General features: G+C 49.0%; 1 protein-coding gene across 3 annotated transcripts in view; it reads right to left on the bottom strand.

Moving 5' to 3' along the window:
• The window catches only part of MINK1 (misshapen like kinase 1), a 631,604-nt gene that overhangs the window by 195,051 nt on the left and 417,497 nt on the right, over positions 1-19,056 (bottom strand). For all 3 annotated transcript variants that reach the window (XM_078670621.1, XM_078670619.1, XM_078670620.1), the window contains exon 14: positions 8,930-9,172. In XM_078670621.1, coding sequence (XP_078526747.1) covers positions 8,930-9,172 — 243 coding nt within the window. The remainder of the gene's footprint in view (positions 1-8,929; positions 9,173-19,056) is intronic.

Raw genomic sequence — 19,056 nt, 5'->3', positions numbered from 1 at the left:
AAGATATTATCTGGTTCCGGCGTAGGCCTATTCGATTGCAATCGAGCAGCGCGTCGGGTCCGAAGAGTTTTCTTTGATCTGAACCGGGCACAGGCCATACATTGGTCTTCATTGTGGTCCGGTGACAAGCATTTGTTGCACACAGGGTGGACGTCGTTGTGTGCATATTTTGCGTTACAAAGTGGACACCTTTTGAAAAGGCCTCGACTCTCCATCGTCGATGAAACTTGATGCGAGAGGTGAATGAAGCTGTCCGATAGTCGATGTCCTGTAGAGAAATGTTATCGATACCGATCGAAACGATACTGTCGCTCGCGAAAGCCTTTTGGCTTTGAGAAAAAGTTTCCTAACTTGAGCTAAGATTTGAACATCCGAACCCAATGGCGGAAAAAAACAATCTGAGGATGGAGAGGATGCCCATGCGCACTGTAGTCCAGGGGAGGAGCCACCTATCCCGTTATACTTCGAAGACTTCTCCAGGACAACAATGTGCAATCATCCAGACCCAACAGTAGGCGGCGATCTAATGCAATAGATATGAATTCAGCAGCCCACATGCCTCGAACCATATAATGTTTTGTATGGAAGCATCTAATGGGTTGATTTGGTTATTGTTGCAGTAAATAACAAATCTCTTCGATTTAGCTGCATAGCATGCTCTAGTAGTTGGTCGTCTTGCCTCCTTAATGATGTTCATACAGTCTGGAGGCAAGTTAAGGTATCCAAATTCTAAGACTTCCAGCGCCAGATCGCTAGGTTCATCTGATTGGGATCTGGGTGTCTGATTTCTCCATGGTTCTGAGTTAGAAGATGGGGTGCGAGGCGCAGCCTTTGATGAGAAACTACTGAAAGCTCCAGGAACGTTGTGTACCATGGCTGTCTCGCCCATGTGGGTGCAACTAGGATCAGTGTGAGTGACTGTTGCGGCAGTTTGCGTGCCACCAGCGGAATCAGTGGTGCTGGGGGAAAAGCGTACGCAAATCTGCCTGACCAGTTCATCCATATCGCATTGCCCTGTGACAACGGATGTGGGAACCTGGCGGCAAAGTACCGGCATTTTGAGTTTTCGTTTGTGGCAAACAGGTCTATCTCTGGGTGCCCCCACTGTTTGAAGAATGGCAAGAGAACTTGGGGGTGAATCTTCCATTCGTGTAGTTGTTGGCTGTGTCTGCTGAGCAGATCCGCTATTTGATTGTCTTTCCCTGGGAGGTGTTCTGCCAGGAGAAAGATGTCTTTTGGAATTGCTCACTTCCATATGCTCTGTGCCAAGTGGGACAGCTTGGAGAGTGTGTTCCTCCCTGTTTCTGGATATAGTACATGGCTGTCATGTTGTCCGTCCGGATCAACCCAGTCTTGTTGTACAAGTATTTTTGGAATGCTTTTAGGGCTAGGAATATTGCTAGCAACTCTAGTTGGTTGATATGCAGTTTCTTTTGTTCGAGTGTCCAGAGCCCTTGTACTGTGTATTGAAGTAGGTGGCCTCCCCAACCTGTCAGTGATGCGTCCGCTGTTAGTACTAGTTGTGGAACTTGCTCTTGGAACAGTCGCCCCTTGGAAAGGTTTTGTGTGTTCCACCACTGCAGAGAGTTGTAAGCGCGACTGTCTACCAACACTAGGTCTTTTAGTTGTCCTTGAGCTTGGTTCCACTGCCGTGCTAGGCATTCTTGCAATGGACGCATTTGAAGTCGGGCATGGGAGACAATGAATATGCAGGAGGCCATCATGCCTATGAGCTGCATGAAGACTCGAGCTGGCAAAGAGTGTTGTGGCTGAAATTTGCGAATGAGCATCTGCATGCTGGCTATCCTTGCTGAGTTTGGATATGCCTTTGCCACTGAGGTATCTATAGTAGCTCCCAGATATTGTTGTGTGTGGGATGGTTGTAGATGCGATTTTGGGTAGTTTATCGAAAAACGTAGGCTGTGTAGCAGCTGAAGTGTTTGAGACGTGTCTCTTGCACACTGTTCGTACGATTTTGCTTGTATTAGCCAATCGTCTAGGTATGGAAACACGTGGATGTGTTGCCTCCTGAGATGTGCAGCTACTGTCGCTAAGCATTTTGTAAACACTCTTGGAGCCGTGGTTACCCCGAAGGGGAGAACTTTGAATTGGTAGTGTTGACCTTCTATTGTGAACCTGAGATATTTTCTGTGAGCTGGAGGGATGGGTATGTGAAAATACGCATCCTTGAGATCCAATGTTGCTAGGAAGTCTCCTTGCTGGAGCAGCGGGAGCACTTGCTGTAGTGTGATCATATTGAAGTGTTCCGACAGTATGTATTGATTTAGGGGTCTGAGGTCCAATATTGGTCTGAGGGAACCGTCCTTCTTGGGAATAAGGAAGTATAGTGAGTATACTCCTGTCCCTTGGTGTTGGAAAGGGACTGGCTCTATGGCCCCCTTTTCCAGCATGCATTTCACCTCTTGTTGGAGCAGGTTGATGTGTTCTTTGGACATAGGGCGGTGTCTGGGTGGTATGTTTGGTGGAGTAGAAGTGAGTTCTAGGCAATAACCATACTGGATAATTTGTCTCACCCACCTGTCTGTGGTAATTGCGTTACAGACTGGTAGGAATTGTTGGATCCTGCCTCCGACCGGTGTTAGATGGTCTGGAGGTAGTGTGATGAAGTCACTGTTTTGCGGCATTGGAGGCTCTGCTGTTATTGCCTCCACGTCCTCTTCCCTTATTATTGATGCCCCTATAACCTCCTCTGTTGGAGTTTCTTGTTAATGGAACCTTGTGTGTTGCTTTTGTATGTAGATGAGGTTTGTGAAGTATTGCCTCGTGTAGCTGCTCTGTATGAGGAGCGTCGATTGGAACCTCTGTGTTGTTGAAACTGCAATTTCCAGATTGATTTTGCGGTTTCTGTGTCTTTTTTCATTTTGTCTAAAATGGTGTCGACTGCAGGGTCGACAAGGAAGTCTTGATGGACTGGTTGGTTAAGAATGGTTGATTGCACCTCGTTCTTAAAGCCAGAAATACGTAGCCATGCATGTCTTCGTAGTAAGACGCTAGTGTTAATGGACCTGGCTGCAGTGTCAGCTGCGTCAAGCGCACATTTAATGGAGGCGTTTGTAATAAATTTTCCCTCCTGTATGAGGTCATTAGCTTGGGCTTTGAAAGGTTCAGGCAGGTGTTGCATTAAACTTTTAAGCTGGTCATAGTGTGCTCTGTCGTAACGAGCTAGTAGAGCTTGTGTATTTGCAATTCTCCATGAATTGGAGGCCTGTGATGCTACCCTTTTACCCGAGGCCTCTAGTATTTTGGACTCCTTATCAGGAGGTGGGGCTTCTCCTGTTGTCTGTGAGTTGGCCCTTTTGCGTGCATTAGCCACTACTAGTGAATCTAATGGTAACTGACCTCTGATATAAGTAGGGTCTGTAGGGGCCACTCTATATTTCTTTTCAATCCTGGGATTGATTACGCCTGCCCTGGCTGTATCTTTAAATTAATCTGGCGCGTGGTTTAATACCCCTTTCAACATAGGAAGTGTTCTGACATTTTTCCCAGAAGTAGGAAATGTGTCAAATAAAAAATCTTTGTCTATAGGGTCATTGTGCATGTCTACGTTGCGGTACTGCGCTGCCCTATCTATTAGCTGGTTGAAGACAATGGTGTCGTCAGTAGGTGGCGGCTTTGTTGGGTATGAGGAGATGTCAGGGATGGGATGCGTGTCATATGGATCAGTCGACTCTGAATGGAAGAGTTCTTCCACTGTCCGTGGTTGTGTCTTTGACTTCTTTGGCTTAGTCTTTTTTGGATCGACTCTTGCCTTCGGGTCGACAACCTTTTTTGGTTCGACGACTTTCGGTGCCTTATTGCTTTTTCTCGGCTCGGCCTCTTTGTCCTTGTCGACGACTGATTGCGGATCGACCGGATCGTTCGATGCGCTTTCTGTGCCTGACAGGTTTTTTAGGTTGACTGTCTTTTGTCGAGTCGATGATTTTTTTCGGATCGACTGGTTTTTTTAGGAGCACTTGTCTTTGGGTCGGTGCCTTTGTTTGGCTCGATAACCTTCTTCGGCTGGGCCACAGCTTCGGTACGACGCCCTCTGTGTCGGCGACCTTCTTCGGTTCGACGACCTTCGGCGCAGCGGCCTTCTTTGGGTCGACGGCCTTCTTCGGGTCGGCTGCCTTCTTTGGCTCGACGGCCTTCTTTGGTTCAGCGCTTTTTGGCTCGACGGCCTTCTTTGGTTTGGCGCCCTTTGGCTCGACGCCCTTCTTCAGGTCGACGCTCTTAGGCTGTACGGCCTTCTTTGGGATAACGTTACTTGGACCTGGGGTCTCTGAAGGCTTAATCTTTGTTTTCGGAGCCGAGCCGGACGGCGGGGCTGCTGAATGATGTTTTGGATCTTGGCTAAGGCCTTTAGGCGATGCCTCGATCGGAGCCTTCTGTAACGGGGTAATTGGTGTCGGGGGCAATGTACTCACAGTTTGCCCCGGTAGGATTTCGTCATCGGAGTCCGAGTGGTCCTCGACGGTGACGATCTCTAGATCCAAATCATCCCCTTCTGGAAGTTCTTGTTCATCCTCGAAGATGTTGTCTGGTTCCGGTGCCTGTCGCTGCATCTCTTGCCTAGCGGCCCGTCGAATCCGGATGGTTTTCTTCGAACGGAATTGGGCACAGGCTGGGCAGGTTTCTTCCTTGTGGTCTGGTGATAGGCACTTGTTGCATACTGTGTGTTTGTCAGTATGCGGGAACTTGGAGTGGCATTGTGGGCACCTTTTGAACGGGCTCCTTTCCATCGACAGCAGGCCCACGTGGCGCCGAAAAGGCCCAACGGCCCGCGTCGACGACCGGGTCGAGATGGAAAGCTTGATCGAGTCAAGAAGTACCGCGCGAGAACAATACCGTGGAAGTCGAAGGCCTTTTGGCCTCTAGAACAGTTTAGTTTCGATTCCGAAGTTGGAGTATAGGAATAACATCCGAACCCAATGGCGGAAAAATAGAATCTGAGGATGAAGAAGATGCCCATGCGCACTGTAGTCCAGGAGAGGAGTCACCTATCTTGTGAGACTTCGAAGACTCTTCCAGGACACCAAGGTACAATCATCCGGACCCAACACTAGGCGCTGATCTATGCACAGATATGAATTCAGCAGCCCACATACCTCGAACAGTCTTTTTCTAAATTGTCACTGTGCCACACTCCGCCTCTCAAGTATCCTTTTTATCATGTAGCTCGGAAACAAGGAAACCGCATACTGGGCTGATAGACCACTGAGAAAAATAAACATCTTTGTAGTGTCGTTATGCTTTACTTGACGATCCAGCTACATTTGGTACAGGAAAAATACCAGACTCTTCCACATGAGCTGAGACACCAAGTTAACTAAAGCAGCGAGAAAGTACTTTGTGAATATAACCAGATCAATAGAATCAAAACATGGGAAAGCAGCTGGGTTTTAGAGAACTGCACTACATAGGTCAGTCATGTGATATGTAGATACTGCTCCCCTCGAATGATCAGCTGCTCTTTGATCACAAATAGAAACATGCACAGAAGGTAGATGAGAGGCAATATAAATTGATAAGAAGTAAAACAAAAACGTATACAGGTCGAAAAACAATCAATAGTCGTAGGTCAAGGTCTTTGTGTGTATTTATTTCAAATGCGCTTGATTCACCTTTTTTTGGGAAACAGCCAATGCATTTCGCCCAAACAAGGGCTTCTTCAGGGCAATCGATGATGTTGTATATGTTTAGCTAGGGTAATTGGCATCTATAGAACGTGGTCAGCGTGGTATGTCCATTGAGGGAAGTAGGTAGAAAGTGAAGAGGCCTCTGGCACAGAGCACCGCCTGTGTGTCCAAGTTTGTAAGTCCCCAGGCCAGTTGGTAGAGTCAAATGGCCAAAGTTTCTTCAGTTGAACGGTTAATTTGTGTGGAGATCACAGTGTAGCAGTGATGCGACCCTTGTCCGGATAACGTCCTATACTCAGCGCGATGAGAACCGATCGATTACCCTGAAGAAGCCCTTGTTTGGGCGAAACGCGTTGGCTGTTTCCAAAAACACGTGAATCAAGCGCATTTGAAATAAAGACAAACAAATACTTCAATCTACGACTAATGATTGTTTTTCGACCTGTATACATTGTTTAATTTTACTTGTTATCAATTTATATTGCCTCTCATCTACCTTCTATGCAGATAACGAGTTCAATGTCTTCTGTCAAAGTGACAGATGCTAATCATGGCCTGATGGATGAGACCCTTCCAGTTCCTCTCCTTCCCTGGTCACTGACAGAACAGCACTGACCTGAAGAGTGCTGCTGCTCTTTCACCGAGCTTTGGTTAAATTAACAGAAAGCAACCTCTCCCACAGATTCATGGGTGCCAAAAATAAATGAATGCAAGGCACAAGCTGCTTGAGGTGTGGATACCAGCTGTCATGTCCTTACATTGTGCGACAAAATAAGCCTCATCTTTAGGTCAGTCTTGTGAGGCTGTAGCTGCAGAGGTATCACCCGCTCCATATACCTGTAACGTAATTGCATCAAAAAAATGTACACACCAGCCAGGATAGTGAAACATTGCAGCCCCAAAGACAAGAGAAAGAATGTGATCGTAAAACCCTTACAACTTCTTTCAATGTCATTTTCTTGATGCAATTTTTCAAAACAAGTTTTTTTATGGTTCAGCCAGGTTGTTGCTTATGGCATTCATAAGTATATAGTATTTCAATTAACAGACTTAATTGTCATTTGACATAGGAAAAGGCAGTTTGCCAGAGCAAGCAGCAGCTTGGCACGGTGCACCAATTGCGTGGCAGTAGCTTGACACGGTGCACCAGTGGTGTGGCAGCAGCTTAGCACGGTGCACCATTGGCATGGCAGCAGCTTGGCAAGGTGCACCAGTGGCACGGCAGCAGTTAGGCACGGTGCACCATTGGCATGGCAGCAGCTTGGCAAGGTGCACCAGTGGCATGGCAGCAGCTAGGCACGGTTCACCTGTGGCATGGCAGCAGCTAGGCACGGGACACCTGTGGCATGGCAGCAGCTAGACATGGTACACCAGTGGCGTAGCAACAGCTTGGCACGGTGCACCAGTGACACGGCAGCAGCTTGGCAAGGTGCACCAGTGGCGTGGCAGCACTTGGCACGGTACAGCAGTGGCGTGGCAGCACTTGGCACGGTACAGCAGTGGCGTGGCAGCAGCTTGGCACAGTGCACCAGTGGCGTGGCAGCAGCTTGGCCTCCTTTACTCTGTACTGAGGGTTGTATTTTTCCACCGTGTTAATGACATATAGCATATGTTTATTGGATCTAAAGAGGCCTGACTATATAGGAATGAAACCCATGCTCTAAGAACAGCCTTGTCGAGAGAGTGCGGCCATCAGTGACTCAGAGCTTCTGAGAACTTGAGTGAGGGTGTGAGTGCAGAGCCACCAGCTGAGGCACACCACTCGCCCTCTCCTGTGACACTTCTACTCGCCCTCTCCTGTAAGGGACACTTCTACTCGCCCTCTCCTGTAAGGGACGCTTCCACTCGCCCTCTCCTGTAAGGGACGCTTCCACTCGCCCTCTCCTTTAAGGAACGCTTCCACTCGCCCTCTCCTGTAAGGGACGCTTCCACTCGCCCTCTCCTGTAAGGGACGCTTCCACTCGCCCTCTCCTGTAAGGGACGCTTCCACTCGCCCTCTCCTGTAAGGGACGCTTCCACTCGCCCTCTCCTTTAAGGGATGCTTCCCTCGCCCTCTCCTTTAAGGGATGCTTCCACTCGCCCTCTCCTTTAAGGGACGCTTCCACTCGCCCTCTCCTGTAAGGGACGCTTCCACTCGCCCTCTCCTTTAAGGAACGCTTCCACTCGCCCTCTCCTGTAAGGGACGCTTCCACTCGCCCTCTCCTTTAAGGGATGCTTCCACTCGCCCTCTCCTTTAAGGGACGCTTCCACTTGCCCTCTCCTTTAAGGGACGCTTCCACTTGCCCTCTCCTTTAAGGGATGCTTCCACTTGCCCTCTCCTGTAAGGGACGCTTCCACTCGCCCTCTCCTGTAAGAGATGCTTCCACTCGCCCTCTCCTGTAAGGGACGCTTCCACTTGCCCTCTCCTGTAAGGGACTCTTCCACTCGCCCTTTCCTGTAAGTAACGCATCCACTCGCCCTCTCCTGTAAGGGACACTTTCCCTCGCCCTCTCCTTTAAGGGATGCTTCCCTCGCCCTCTCCTTTAAGGGATGCTTCCACTCGCCCTCTCCTTTAAGGGACGCTTCCACTTGCCCTCTCCTTTAAGGGACGCTTCCACTTGCCCTCTCCTTTAAGGGACGCTTCCACTTGCCCTCTCCTGTAAGGGACGCTTCCACTCGCCCTCTCCTGTAAGGGACGCTTCCACTCGCCCTCTCCTGTAAGGGACGCTTCCACTCGCCCTCTCCTGTAAGAGATGCTTCCACTCGCCCTCTCCTGTAAGGGACGCTTCCACTTGGCCTCTCCTGTGAGGGACTCTTCCACTCGCCCTTTCCTGTAAGTGACGCATCCACTCGCCCTCTCCTGTAAGGGACACTTTCCCTCGCCCTCTCCTGTAAGGGATGTTTCCCCTCCCCCTCTCATGTAAGGGAGCTCCACTAGCCCTCTCATGTAAGGGACACTTCCACTTGCTCTCTCCTGTAAGGGACGCTTCCACTCGCCCTCTCCTGTAAGGGATGCTTCCACTCACCCTCTCCTGTAAGGGACACTTCCACTCGCCCTCTCCTATGAGGAACATTTCTCCTCGTCCTCTCCTATTAGGGATGCTTCCATTCGCCCTCTCCTATGAGGGACATTTCTCCTCGTCCTCTCGTGTTAGGGACCCTACCACTGGCCTCGCTCAGTTCTGGCGCTGCTGGAGCCCAGAAGTGAGTGGGGCGGTCTTTGCTGACCAATATGCATGCTGTCTTGACTGTGCAGTCCCCCTCGCCCGCACTGAACACCCTCCCGGTGCCAGCTGCACACGCCATACCTCTCTGGCCCACGCCGGTTTGTCTGTGGGATTGATATTCCGGTTATAGTGATAGAGTGGCTTCTTGTCAGGCTGCTGCTGCTGTTGCTGTTTTTGTAGTTGTTGCTGCTGCTGTTGTTGCTGCTGCTGCTGCTGTTGCTGCTGCTGCTGCTGCAGAGACTTCAGGTACGCGTGTTCCTGCTGCAGTTGCCTCTGCAGCCTCTCAGACTGTCGCTGCTCCTCCAGCTGCTTCCGCTTGTACTCCTGCAGGCAACGAAACAAACCAGAAATGGGATGAGTTGTAGGGACTATGTTACTGCACCTTCTTACACAGGACTGGGTCCTTCAAACATGTCCAGGAAGGAGTGAGACATGAGCTCCAGAAAAGCAGAGCCCGAAGCTTGGGCAGAAGCCACCAGGAGGGAAACATGCGAACACATGCGATCACCCACCCACCCACAATATCCTCTTTATTCCATGAAACCCACTCGTCCACCTTGAAATCAGAATATGGGAATCCGCGTTCTATACAGTACTATGGTACTGAGACCATCAATCAGTGACCTAAACTTCAATGACCATCCCGCCATAACCCCAAAGCAGCAGCACCTGTGCCGGACGCTCGAGTGTTCAGGTTCACAAAGGGAGGCGCACGAATGCACAGTGCAGGAGAAGCACTACACGCACTCCTCAGCTACAGCGACCTGCATGAAGGATACATTAGGACAAGACGCGTGATGTGGTGGTGGATGGAGGAGTTCTGGGTTCGTGGAAGTGGTGAGGACGTTAAATCATGGTGTTGACGAGGCGGAGAACAGCATTGACCACCTCCCCATCACCCCATCTGCACAGGTACCCCTCCCACTCTGCCCAACCTGGTCATAGCTGAGCAGATGCAGACAACATCCAAATCAAAATATGTCCCAACATAATGCTGCTCCCCACTGTGCTCCCCCCTACAACTCGTGCCCTGTGGCACCTGCTGGCAGAGGCCGCGCCCAAAGCTGCTTCTGCAATGGAAGCCTGGCAGATCCTTTGGGCTCCTTGAATATTGAGGGATACGCCATGTCCTTGTTCACCTCCTCCGATAGGAGGCATCTCTAGGCGTTGCCTTCTCTTGAACCCAGCGATGTGAAATCTATCTCTAAGGAGACATTGCATTGCCATTTTTTGTGATGGTGACTACACTGCTGATCCCAGCCTCTCATGAACGACTCCATAGAGCCACCGAAACAAAACGGAAACCGCTTCTTCTTGTAACGCAGAGCACATCCCGCCCTCAGACTGGGAGGTATCATTTACAGGGCCAGACTGGAAACCAAAGCCAGCCCTGCCACAAATGTTCAAACTGGCACTACGCTGCTGGAAGTCACCACAAGGATGGAGTCAGGAGGCCATGCTGCTTCGAAAGCAGCCCCATCATGCAGCCTTCAGGGGACATGCCCAAGTGTAGCATGGCCATTCCAGCACGGCTGATTCAACAATATTCACATGTTTACATGGATCAGATTCTAATTCCTTTTTCCAAGTTAAGCAGTTACTGTCCAAACAATCCTGCACTTTTCATAGGACCTTGGACCCCTGACTGAAGCCATCAACGCATATATAACGAGGCCTCCTGTAGGGCAGGTGACACCACTGCTGCCTCTAATCCCACCCTGTATTATGCCGGGACATTCCCTCTTAATCTATGCACAATCAGCCAATATAGCACATAAGACCGAATGTCTGTGCTGGGGACAGACAAACAGCAGTAGGAAGGTTTTTAGTCCAGCTACATCCAATCAAGGTGGTGTTCTTGGACACGCTAATGACACGTGGCTATAAAACGCGATATGAAATCAGGACGAAATGGTGGCCTTCAGAAGAGACAGCAAATCTTACAACAAGGATCTTGGACATAATAACCCTTTAAAGAAAGTACCTATTGACTTGGAGGACTGCAACAAAGAAGACAAAATCTGCCGTGTTAACCTTGTACAAAGCAGAAGAATGGCATTCTCACTTGGAAACTACATGGGAGAGCAGCCTTCAGGCTAAGTCTTGAAGGAATGTAAAGCAGCTTCTTTTACCAGTCTATAACCTCTTGAATGGTCAAATGAAAGGAGAACCACACCAGGTATATATATATAAAATATATGTATTTATTCTAAACACATCCCACTAGTCTCTTTATGAGGCTAGAGGCAAAAGTACATTCTGTAAACTTATTTAGCACACAGTAAATTAGCACAATATACGTTGAGCCCTAGGGGCGTACCAAACCATATACTAAGGAAGTGGTATAAGAACCACGACTGACATAGATACAAGGCCTAGAGCCTTTAGAACCGCGGGGGCCACCAGGAACCACCTAAGGTAGTGACACAGGGGACCCACGGGGGAACCGTGCAGTGTCTAAACACAGCCACGAATCACCATTAACCTCTATGGGGAAAGTCGCAGTTTGAATTTTAAAGATTAAGGACACTCAGAAGAGGACTTGGAGCAAACCCCTTTAGAACTAGGAGGTTCTAGAGTCAACACCCACGGGAGCACAGGAGTACTCGAGTTACCTCACCCAGAGAAGCCGGGTGCATAGGTGTCTTTTCCTGTCGGATTTCATCGTCGATTTTAATAGAGAGCTGCTGCAAAGTGCTGCTGGCGACCAAGTGGAAAGTGTCCGGGTGGATCCAAGGGTGGATTGGAGATCTGAAGAACCTGAAAGCAGAGGGGACAGAGTCTGGGTCACTTGCCAGTGTCCAGGAAGGCGGTGAGAAGATGCCCACCGATGTCGGGTGATTTCAGGTGAAGCTTGACTATTCAGCCAGGAGCTGGATTCGAGCTGTCCCACGAAGGATGTCGAGTGCTGCGGTGTTGGTTTCCAGATCGGACTCAACCAGCCTTGACAACAGCAACCCACGAAGAAAGCAAAGATTGGCTTCGGTGCAGACCAGCCTCTTGGTAGGGAGTCAGGGCACGTCTGGAGCAACCAGGAAAGCCCAAAGGCAAGAAGAGTTCCCTTCGTGGAGACCCATCGGTCGACGGACCAGGGATCGCGAAGAGGTCTTGAGTGGAAATGCTACAAGCGGGCTCACGGAACACTCGTCGAGTGTACCCCCACAATCTTTGGTGCAGATGGTGCTCGGGGCTTGGACTACAAGTAGCTCAATGCACAGCTTCGGGAAAGCTCGGGAAGTCTATTCACTATCGAATGTGCACCGTGCCAGTTGTTCAGGTCCCACGTCACTCGTGAGGTCTGCAGGTCTCAGCTTTGCTGGGATCTCGTGTCGGCCTCTGAGAAGACTGGAAGTCTGTGTCCAGAGTCGCAAATACTTTGGGGTCCGGCGGGAGCCTCGGAAATGCAGACCGGCAAGATGTTTCTTGGTGCCTGTTTGAACGGGGGAGTCACTCCTTGACCCCAAGGGTGATTCTTCCGTCTTCTAGTCGTGTAGAATGTCGAAGTTCCAGGATATATGTTGCAGAGTTTTGTCCAGGTGTAATCTGAAGTCCTAAGGACTGGGTTCCCTTACTTTTACTAAGAAAGGGGGTTGGACATACTCTGGGGACCCACCTATGGGAGGGTCTGGGAAGAGGGGTGGTTACACCGATTCCCTTTGTCCAGTTTCGAGCCAGAGCAGGGGCTGAGTGCCCCTGCAACCGGTTTGAACTGGGGTATGCACAGGGACACCAAGTGTGCCCCCAGCACTGTCTGAAAAGCATTCTCTGAATGCACCCACCCAGCCCCAATACACTACAACCTGTCTGGGAGGTGGTTACACCTCCCTGTGACAGGACATCTATTGTCCAGGCATCCCCTGCTGGAGTTTCCTCCAGCATTAGGAGGTCAGACCCGTGTCTGTGGCATCCATTTTGTGATGCCAGGGCTCTTTTAAACTATTACCGGTTAGACCAGTGTGTACATGTCTCTCCCTATAGAAGGGTGGAATTCTACCCCCGCCGCCAGGACTGGCGGGGGGGGAGGGGTAGGATTCCAACGTGTTTGACACCAAACACAACATGTTTCCATGCAGCCATTCCATAGTTAGCATTTACCACGAGGTTATAATGCACTCAAGAGTATATGGTCTGGCTGCATCACAGAACAGCCTCAGAGAATAGGCTCCGAAAGCTGCCGAGAGGTCCTGCTCATGTATGGGCACCCTCTCACACAAAACCAAGCACTCTGCCTTCAGGATTGATAAGGCCTGCCATAGAAGTGACTTATAGGTTTTTATGTGTCTGTGATTAAAGGTAGATATAGGTAACCTATATCTTAGTAAGGGGCGCATGCACCACCTTACCCAGGCTGCAAGTGCAGACCTGTGGTGCCATTTTGGAAGGCTTCCCAGGGGCGGCATAATACACGCTTCAGCCCATGGTAGGCCTCTGTGGTACCTATGCCCTTGCTACCAAAGGTACTATAAACTAGGGACTCACAAGAGTAAGCCAGTAACCAATCTGGAGAGTACCTAAAGTACATGCAATCATTTTAGAGAGGAAGCAGCTAGGCTGGGGTCCTGGATAGCAGGACCCCAGCCAGACTAAAGTCGAAAAACAGTGAAACACCAGCAAAAAATGGAGGAAACCATAGTAAGCAGATCCTACTCTCCTACAGTCACCATCAGCGCCACCATCGCAAAGGTGGCCCCTTCCTCCAGAGCCACACTAGGAGGAGAGAGAAGTCTGGTGATGTGTCCAGATCACTCAGACAGGTCCTCATACCAGTTATCTTCGGCCAAAGGTTCTTAAAATGTATCGGGGTAACCATAGGAATCATCAGATCCACCCCAGATATACTCCCCAGTGGGCCTATCAAAGAAACAAGACAGTGTCTGCGAAGCGAATGGTCTGGTTCCAGTCGGTGCCAGTGATGACCCTGAGAGACGCCTATTCGGATCCATATCAGAGTTGGGGATGACTGTGGTGTCAAAAGCACCAGGAACGGTGCCACGGGACCAAACCTCAGTAAAGTTCCTGGATTCATGACCAGGGTCCGTCTGAATCTAGGGACATAACCAAAAGGCCCGACTGTCTCCAAAGGTGAAGTCGCAGACAGAAAACCAATCGGGCTCCTAGTGAACCCGTGGGGTCCAGTCGCCCAAATCTGAGGTGCATGGCCTCATAAAAATCTTTGGGTTGGGGGTGGTTCATGCCCGCTTGTGAAATACGGGGAGGCGCTGAGTGGATCCGCAGGTGGAGTGTGGGAGCAGGGCCTGGACTTGTAGTGGCGTTCCGGCACCTGTTGACTTGAACCAGGGCGGTGACGTTGAAAAGCACTTGGATACTTGCTCTTTTTGCATTTCTGGGACTTACCTAGAGAGGACTTTGATGATGACCGATGGAAACAACTTAAGAGCTGGCCCAGGACCTGCCACATAACTGGACCTGGAGCAGTGCAGAGTCACCAGATGTTGAGTCGACAGGAGCTTCATGATCCGCTCCTGAATCACTTTTGGATTCATAGTGCAGCATTTGGGACAGGACCTGGAGTCATGGTCCAGCTCCAGGCACCACAAGCAAACCAGGGGGAGGTCCGTCACAGACCTATGTCTGAGGCAGGCGCCACAGGGTTTAAAACCCACAGGTTTTTAGGGGACATCCCAAGGCACACTGGAAGATGAATCCTTGGAAAAAGTCGACAAAATGTAGGAAAACAACCAGTCAAAACATTATTGGTGCAGCTCCTTCGAATTTGCGCTGTTGGCGCAGAAAGAAAGGAACTGAACTCCGTGTGCTAGGGTGGTACCTATATAGGCACCACGTACTTCACTTCCAACATGGAGCACACCAACAAAGAGCTGTTCGATGCCATCTACCAGCACGCAGGGGTACTGCTCAAGATTTTCCAGATCCGTAAGGAATCTGCAGTTAGAAGACTTTATCAGATACACCATTTGCAGAAGACCTTGTGAAGCACTGCATGGTCTATACTCAGGATTCTCCCGAAAAGTCCTGCTCAGAGAATTGCCTTAGTGTTTTGAATTCCCAGAAGATGGACTGCAATGATTCTCATGATCTTAGCCATCGACCACTTCCAAACGGGACTCCTGAGACTGGGTGCTGGATACTGTTTTTCCTTACTTGTTCAGGCAATGCGATTTTGTTGCCTTGTCCGTCCGAAAAAGCAGGGGATCCATTTTGAAAGCTAGAAGGATAGATGTATTGCCCTCCATCTAGTAGGTTGGTACATGCCATGTAATTTCCTTCAGAGAAAAGGTTTCTTGAACCTGCATGGGTTTCAAGTGAGCATGCCCACCACAGAGCAAGCATCAGTCACTATTATCTGAAACGGGACGTCTTGATCAAAATTCATTCCGTACTGGAGTTTTTTTAAACTGGGCCACATGAGGACTCAGAATAACCTTGTCCCCCCATTTGCCCAACAGTTTGCAGCACTGATCTTCTAAACAGTATAACGAAGGTCTCCTGTAAAGATAAAGGTATTAGTGTGGAAAAGTAAATTTTGCCATGTTCTGTGTCCCTACGTATTCCCCATGTTATGTTATATGTGCATGATCGATATGCATGTATTCCCTTATGATCGATTAAAGACGCAATTACAGTTGTGTCCATCTCTAGTATGCCAGTTTCCAGTTCTCGTGAAAGCTACGAGTATTAGGCCTATGTAAACCTACGTTGCCACGTTTTACAGTGTGCACGTTAATTCATTGAATTGTCCCCGTTTCTAGGCCTCAAAAAGGGCCCGGACTCAGATTCAGCTCCTGTCTCCTGAACCCTCTCCGAGGAGCGATACAGCCCCCACCTACATCCCTGACCCTTCACTTACTTCCTGCCTCGCAGTGCCCGGCTCGGCCTGGCTCTGCCTGCCAGTCTGCCAAGAGTATGTTATGATTCTAGTTATCAGTCCAGCCCTCCTTGTCTGCATTCCTAAGCTACTGAATCACATCAATAGTTTCCGTCATGGTCTAGCCTTTATGTCTCCATGTAAGAGAAATACTGTATTAATATTCATAGAACATAGAACACACGCACTACATGTAGAATAATGCATGCACCAGTCTTAGTGTCTGTTAGCCTTTACCCTGATAACTTTTGGATTCTATCAACATGTTCTCTAAACACCAGATACTAGATAGGCTTTAGGTACATGTCGCTCTGACACTCCAGACTTTCGTCTCCTCTTCTAGCGCAGAAGTCATAGCCCCCAGTTCTCCCTAGTAACACGTCATTGCCAGTTTGCGCGCACCACTAGGTCAGAGGTCCCAGCTCCTCAGGTAGCCCCCTCTATGTTTCCGACCCGTTTATGACATATTCTGTTACGTCTGCATCACATGTCTATGTATACGCCCTGTTCACGCCTTCTTGTTACCTCATTCAGTCCTTATCTTTTGCGACTGCTAAAAGCTCCGCCTACTGCTACGCCTACTGTATTGAATACCATGTGTTTTGTTTAACTATATATATATGTACACTGTTGTTAAAAGTTGCCACTCTTGCCCAGATCCTGCCCCCGGCAGCTGCCATCCCATTCCCATGCAGGCTGTCCTGTTCCTGTCCCGTTATGCTTGATTAAAGCCTGTATACTCTGGCTACCTCGTATCTTGACTCTTATTTATTGAGCTAAACCGTTTATTTATTGTAGTCAAAAATAGTACCGGTAATTAATTATTTATTTACCACATAATGGCGCCCGAATAGGGACTTGCCCTTTCCCCACGCGCCGGAGAAGCCACGCAGGCCCCCTGATCCTCTGCAGCCGTGACGGAACCATACCGTGCACGTGCAGATATTTCTGCTTCAAGTATCCCTCAGGCCCACGGAGGAGACGGAGGTTGCGGTCCAGCGTCCAGACGAGGCGGTGGAGGAACGCGGCGAGTCCCGACCAGAGCCCAAGCCGAGAGTCCAAGGTCCGAGGTATCCGGAGGCCCACCCGTAACAGAAGTCCGAAGTTCGTCCGTCCGTCGTCGTAGCAGTCCAGTCCAGTCCGAGGCCTTCCGTTCTTGCTGCCCGGTGAGTACCGTTGCTGGGGTAGTATCTAGACAGGGTCAATTAATTTGTCTCTGGTCCGTGGGTTTGGGTACGCAGATCCAACACGAAGTGTCCACTTAGGTGGATGCGGGTCCTGACGTGTCTCTTTATGGGACCGGTAAGTTTCGTACTGTTTTAGCAGTGCATCTAGTCCTTCTAGTTTCTGTTCTAGTCAGTTCTGTTCTCGAGAAATTCATGTATTCTGTTTTCAGTACTCCAGGTAGTATTTTGTCCGAACTGTTATTTTAAATGTTCTTCAATGTGTTTTCAATGTCGTGGTATGAATGTGTTGTTTTTCAGTAATCATCGTGTTCATTGTGTATTGTATTGTGTCTAGACTCCAGTCCAGCCATGCCTCTGTTCTCCAAGTTACGTCAGTTAAAAACTAGAAAAGGTCTGTTAGAAGAAGCAGTTCCTGTCCCGCCTAGGGACAGTCCAGGTAATTTTATGTATCAAAAGCATGGCATAAGCGCCATATTGTATTTAGATTTATGGGTGGAGTACACCAAACAGTTAGAGGAAAAGTATAGATGGCCCGTATCAGGTACGTGGGATGCAGAGTGCATCATGCGAGTAGAAGAAGCATTATGGAAAAAGAAAGCCAGACAGTCCCAGAAAGACGCCATCGAGTTATGGCGCAAAGAATCTCACAGGAGAACAGAAAAAGAAATCAGAAAGTCAGAATTAAGTAGAGAATCCTTAGAAAGAGCCCAGGAAAGGGAATTAATCGAAGTAGGTGAACGAGTTAAAGCCGAACAGTCAGACCGACAGAGAAATGCCCTCATTAAGGGTATGTATCCTCTTCTTGCCGAGGGCTTGCCAAAAGCAACCCCGGAAGCACCATGTAATTTCCCGCCGCCATTAGTTCCGATTAAGCTACGTCACAAACCGACCGCAGCTGATATTTTTCTCTCGTCCTATTTGGACGACACAGTCCCAGAGTATGCGAATCCTGCTCCGCCAGCTCCTGTAAATAATGTAATTCCTGCTCTTCCAGCCACCGGGGCACCTGTTGCAGTACCTGTTACGGTACCCCGGTCCAGCCCACAGTACAAGTTCCCGCTACTTCGGTCACTCTGCCAGCACGAAGAGTATCAGTCGACGATTCCAGTTTAGGAGCCGCGGGAGGAGGTCCTCCAGGTACCCCGCCGCCAATCAAACGTGTAGCGTTAGTCGAGTTACATGAACGTGCGTTACAGCGTACGCCCAAATACCAGTCCGTTGCAGATATCAGACGAGCTCTTACTGAATGCTGTTATGATCCAGTCCCAGGTGAGGATAATATGGTTATATATTCCTTGCGTGTAAGACGGGTGACCGGGTATTTGGACACCCTACCGAATATGAAAGAAGATCTAGACAGAATGTATCGTTTCATCCGTACAGGAGAAGATCCAGAAAGTATTGGTGAAGTCATGTCTCTCAGGAAAGCTGAGACCCAGCTTATGTTATTAAAGTTTCTAATCAATTGTTTAATAAGGGAACATGATTCCCCGACTAAAGATCCGAACGAAATGAAAATTCTAACAAGGTGGAGTGATAATATAGCCGAGGGTAAACACAGGACAATCAGTAGTATAGAAAGTATGTACAAGAAAATACGCAAAGAAATAATAAGGTTACACGAACAACGTAAAGAAGCACAAGTAAACGAGAAAGAAAGTAATTCAGATACTGAAGAAGTAGAAGACGAGAATACCGCCAGAATAGCGTATGTAGGAAAATCTAGATATCCAGACCGACATTTATGTCCGGAACACAAGAAAGTTTTCCATCATCCAGCACCAGAACAAGGTTCTCTAGAACAAGTATTTCAAGCTACCGATCACATTCTGAAATCACGAATCGGTTATAGTGAATTAAGTACCATGCATGAACAAGAACTAGCCCGATCAGCAGTCCGATGGATTACTGATTCTACCACTTTTCCAGACGAAATAGTGGCACAAATGTTTCTGAAACTGCCCCCAGCCGAGCAGCGACTGGTGGGTATGTATATGATTCAGCACCTCATTACATTGTATGAGGGTCAACATTCTGATCCAGGCCCGTTACATGATATCCTGAACGAGTTACTCCAGTATAAATGGAAAGGTTTAGGTACCGATTTAATTAGTGTCATTCTAGAACAGCGCCACAAGTATAGAACGTTTCTGAACCCACATTTTGTTCACGTC

The sequence above is a fragment of the Lissotriton helveticus genome, chromosome 12, assembly GCF_964261635.1.
Source record: "Lissotriton helveticus chromosome 12, aLisHel1.1, whole genome shotgun sequence".
Lineage (NCBI taxonomy): Eukaryota > Metazoa > Chordata > Amphibia > Caudata > Salamandridae > Lissotriton > Lissotriton helveticus.
The sequence above is the reverse complement of the archived record's forward strand: the minus strand, read 5'-3'. Positions and strand labels throughout refer to the sequence as shown.